The sequence below is a fragment of the Montipora capricornis genome, chromosome 11, assembly GCF_036669925.1.
Source record: "Montipora capricornis isolate CH-2021 chromosome 11, ASM3666992v2, whole genome shotgun sequence".
NCBI lineage: Eukaryota > Metazoa > Cnidaria > Anthozoa > Scleractinia > Acroporidae > Montipora > Montipora capricornis.
The window spans coordinates 15,335,638-15,340,637 of NC_090893.1; the positions used below are offsets into that span (position 1 = coordinate 15,335,638).

The following is a 5,000-nucleotide window of genomic DNA, read 5'->3' on the forward strand; positions in this document are numbered from 1 at the left end:
ATTTCCTATATTGACGAAATTTCAAAAAATAGTTTGTTTTGTTTTGTTTTGTTTTTTTTCAAGGGTTTTTTCAACCTTCAGTCTGTTACACCAAGTATGGTTGTTTCAAGAACACTGCAGTTCCTTGGCTGTTGCCACAGAGCCCGTCTAAGATAAATACAGCGTTTTACTTATTCACAAGGCAAAACCGGGAAATCCCTCAAACTATTGACGATGAAAACAAAAGTAAGCTGGCCGCTTCTAATTACAACATCCTGCGCCATGAAACAATTTTCGTTGTTCATGGGTTTACAGGTAAGTTTTTTTAGAGCTACTATAAAATCATTCAAAATTATTTTATGTAGCATTCGCTTACACATAAGTTACATCTGTTTTATATTTTCAAGTAGAAAATATTAACAAGGAAAACATAAAGATTTCCGATTTGCTTATTTTTTTTTTATTCAAATAGAAAGCCAAACAATGATTTATCATGGGTGGGATATCTTCATTTACGTATTCATAGAAAACTCCCTTGCGTTATTCGAAACCCAAACCTTTCCGGTCGGTTTTCAGCCATTCAAATTCCCTATTTATCTTAAAGGCAGCTGTAGTATTCCCGAGAGTGATAAAGTATCCAAACAAACAGATTTAACTCAACCAATTTCATTGCAAACCTAACATGGCCGCTGCTATCAAAAGCACATGGTTTTTTTCTATGCCAACATATTTAGCGGCCCAATACATTACATTTCCCCTATCCTCAGAAAAATGCTCTCTTACAAGAATAAAGAAATCTCCACGAACAATAAAGTCAACTATACTAACGATGAAGTCTCTTCTTCTAAAACTTAAATGTTCAAACTGTATATAGTTCTGAAGAGAGAGAATCAGTGTTCATGTTCCCCAAAGAAAATTAACAACATAATCTCTTAATCTCTCTGGCAATCTCCTTGTCCTCTGTGGTCTCTGATTCCTTGATGGTTCTGGTGCCGCTCCACCATTCTCCTGCAGATTGGGGCACTCCCCTCTACCCAGCAGCCCGGCAGTCGATTCTGGTACGGTTGGTTGGTAAGGTGATGGCACAGGGTCTAGTTCCTGCTGGGGTGTGGGGGGTGTTGACACAGAGTCTGACCCTTGTTGGAGTGTGGGATCTCCCTCTCTAATGTATTGCTTCACATGACTTGTGTTTCTGGAATACTCGTTCCCTGTTGGACTCTCTACAACGAAGCTGTTCCCAGTCTTGCTGACAACCTTACAGGGATTTGGGTTAAATGCTGTGCTGAGTTTGTTAGTCTTGTCTTGTTGGACAAGCACTTCATCACCCACTTCAATGCTGGAAGGGCTAGCCCTGCGGTGTATGTCTGCGTAAGCTGTACTCTTAGCTTTCTGCTCAGCATCGCGATCGTGTAGTTCATAGTCATAGGCATGGCCGATGCTTAAATCAGGGATCTTCCCCTTGCAGGTGGAGTAACATTGCACGTCGCCGCTGTTTAGTTGCTGCTGTGGTTCCTTCGCTTATAATAAGCCCTTTCCCGTCCTCGTACAGTTCGAATGAAGTTAACCACCTCTTCCATCGGAGACCAATCGTCGCTGGATCAGATAAACAATCAAATTTCGGTAACACGCTCTTTTCCATTGCTTTTCGTCTCTCCTCGTCGCCAATGTAGAATTCCCGAGAGTAATAAAGTATCCAAACAAACAGATTTAACTCAACCAATTTCATTGCAAACGTAACATGGCCGCCGCTATCAAAAGCACATGGTTTTTCCTATCCCAACATACTTAGCGGCCCAATACATTACAGCAGCGATTAAAGGCATGCCGAAACTTTGTCATTTTATTACTTGTTGTCTCTTGTCTCAGAGAGTGTCGACGCCAGTCCATGGATGAAGACAATGAAGGACGCGTTACTAGATGCGGTAGACTGCAATGTGATTTTGGTTGACTGGTCTAAGGGTGCAGCTACAAATTATTTCCAAGCAGTGGAAAACACTCGGCTCATTGGTAGACAGATTGCTGTTCTTGCAATGTTCCTGATGTCCCAGAACAATGGTGGTCCCAGTTTGGGAGAGCGTTTCTACATCGTGGGCTTTAGCCTTGGGGCGCATGTTGCTGGATATGCTGGGAGCTATTTGAAAGAGCATCGTGTTACACTTGGTCGAATAACTGGTATTAGCAAATAAATTATCTTAAGGTTGCGGCTGAGTAGCCTAGGTTCTGAATGAGAGCGAGGCTGTCCTTACTTTGTTCCGGTTTAAGCCTCGCAACCTTTTTAACATAACGCAAATTAATTTGAACCAAATTATGCAGCAGCCGCGATATCATTACAGGTCAAACTGTAAAAGGCTATCATACCATTTTACTCTGTACTTGGAGACGAAAATGCCTTGTCGATAAACGAAAGCGAGCATCAGAGAAATCTGAAAGCCAGTAAGGAACAATTTTCGAAATTATTTTTCTCCGGTGTGTGCATTTTCCAACGGATCTGCTTGTAACTGTTATATCCAGCGGTTTAAAGTTGTCTTTTTTTTTTTTTTTTTTCTGGAGTTGAAGTTCCCTTCAAGTTGTTTTTGCTGTCACGTCTCGCTCCCCAAACGGCGCTTGTTACTCACACCTTATTTGTTGTTTTCCTGACAAAACCCAGGTTTAGATCCCGCTGGCCCGCTATTTAACAAGGCGAAGGAAGAGTATCGCCTGGACAAAAATGATGCGACATTTGTGGACGTCATACACACTGATGCGGGGATTGCTGGCACCACTTTGAACATGGGTGACGCCGATTTTTACCCGAATGGTGGTCATAAACAGCCTGGCTGTCCATTCGTCAATATTGAAGGTACGTTTGTAGTCATTTTAGGAGTTGAAGCGATGTATAAAATTTCCCCAGGTTGAATGAGTCATTACGAATCCCGAGACTGAAAAAGACGATTTTAACTGAGAAACCAAAAAAAGTATCAAAATGTGAAACGCACGTGCATATCGTGCATATTTATTTTTTTCTCGTTAAATACGCAGATTTGTATGGCGCGTTCAAACATGGCATTCAAACTTTCCAAACACTAACTTAAAGATTGACAAATCATTTCACCTTCTTAAGTCAATTTGTAAATAGCTATAGGGTGATGACTTCTGTGTGCAAACTCGCATGTTAATGAAACATAATTTAAACAATGAGATCTGCGAAGATTCCCTTATAAAAACCACTGGTAACCCAAGCTATACGATTCGCGCGTTACATAATTTGAACATCATAACAACATGACCGTGATTTCGATAATGGTGAAATTAGAAAGGTTTGTATGGGGAAAAATGTGTCGAATTGGAAGGCAAAATCTGGAGTGATTTTTCAATAGAATTTTCTCACCTGAACTCCTCTGTAGTTCCTTCCGTGTCTTTTGTTGTTTCCAGGTCGCGATCGACGATTTGAAGCAATTTCGTTAAGTTTGCGTTCCAGTTGCTCCTCTCTCTATTTTATCTTACCAAGAGTGCAAGAGAGGAAGCGACCGAATCCATTGACGGAAAACAGCCATAAATTCGTTCCAATGGCTCCGATCGCATCAGAACTTCAAGTGGACAACGGCAGATAGTAACAGAACACATCCATTGTAGGTTTCAGGGGACCATTAACTTGGCGAGGGAATTATTCCTGAATAATAATCACACTCGTTTCCGTCGAGATCCATCGAAATAGGTTTGACTCTAATCCGTTTCGATTTGGCTTAGCGACCCGGCTTGGGAGCGTTTCAGAAGGTAGTGGAGACATAAAGTTTAAGTCTGCGAGCAACATACCCGTTTGTGGTACAGGGTACTGTGACGATGGATGAGTGTAGCAGTTTGCGGCTCATTTACTAACTCTTTTGAGAGACCCCTTTGCTATCGTGCCAAAGTCTTGGGCGTATTGTAGAGCGATGAAAGTCTCGAGCTTAAAATAGGACACGGCACGTAGATCTCTACTTTTGTTGTTAGCAATGTTTTCATATGGATGTGTTCTTTGTAATCTGAATTAACGCGTTCTAATTTTTTTATCAAGGCTGCCTATCGCATTCAACAGAAGTACGATTGATGTTTAGGTCTTTTGTTGCCGAGCCTTCCTTAAGGTGGTTGCGATACAATTTTTAGTCAAGGGAACCTATACCGAACTTTTTTTGCATGATCTTTCAGGCCCAGAAAGTCAATGATGTATTCGCGTGAATTCTTAAGGCAAACTTTATACCGCTCTATGGGCTTTTCTAATCTCGTGTAATTTGGCTCAACACTAACTCATACGCCCTGGTCGCTAAGCCAAATCGAAACAAGTGTGGCAGGAGGAATTAGAGTTAAGCCTTTTTCGATGGATCTCGACGAAAAAAGAATATGTTTTTTATTAAGGAATAATTCCCTCGCCAAGTTTATGGTCCTCTGAAACCTACAATGGATGTGTTGTGTTACTGCCCACGTGAAATTTTGATGCGATTGGAGTCATTGGAAGGAATTTATGGCTGTTTTTCGTCAATGGATTCGGTCGCTTTCTCTTTTGCACTCTCCTACCTTGGAAGTGCGAGAAGCACTAGCCGTACTCCTCTCGTGTTATTAAAACTTCCCAAGTCCTTACATAACTCAACAATGCACTCGAACAAGAACGGAGTATCATAAAACTGGATTGATGTGGACGGTTTTGAAGAAAAAAAAAAAGATAGAGGATGATGGTTATTTCGTGTTGTTGCTTTGCAGAGTACGACAAACTGACACGTGCAGCACGATTATTTCCGAATCCTCTTTCAACCAATAATATCATTGGCTTTTGTTGTTGCCGTAGCCGTCTTCCTTTCTTGCAATCAAGTATATAATTTTCTCAACAGATCCTGGGGATACTTTAGCGTGCGACCACATGAGAGCTCCTGAATACTACATTGCCACTGTGAAAGGCCCATGCCACTGGATAGCGTATCCATGCGACAGTTACAAAAACTTTCAGAATGGGAAGTGTTTGCAGTGTGAACCAGATGGATGCTCACGTATGGGATACTATGCAGATCCTA

The 5,000-nt window shown here is 41.4% G+C and overlaps 1 protein-coding gene across 1 annotated transcript in view; it reads left to right on the forward strand.

Annotated features, from left to right (window-relative positions):
- LOC138023689 (inactive pancreatic lipase-related protein 1-like) overlaps nt 1-5,000 on the forward strand; it is a 13,062-nt gene that overhangs the window by 4,524 nt on the left and 3,538 nt on the right. The window contains exons 2-5 of the mRNA XM_068870729.1: nt 64-294; nt 1,846-2,151; nt 2,627-2,818; nt 4,821-5,000. The exon at nt 4,821-5,000 is cut by the window's right edge and continues 51 nt beyond it. Of these exons, the coding sequence (XP_068726830.1) occupies nt 64-294; nt 1,846-2,151; nt 2,627-2,818; nt 4,821-5,000 (909 nt within the window). The remainder of the gene's footprint in view (nt 1-63; nt 295-1,845; nt 2,152-2,626; nt 2,819-4,820) is intronic.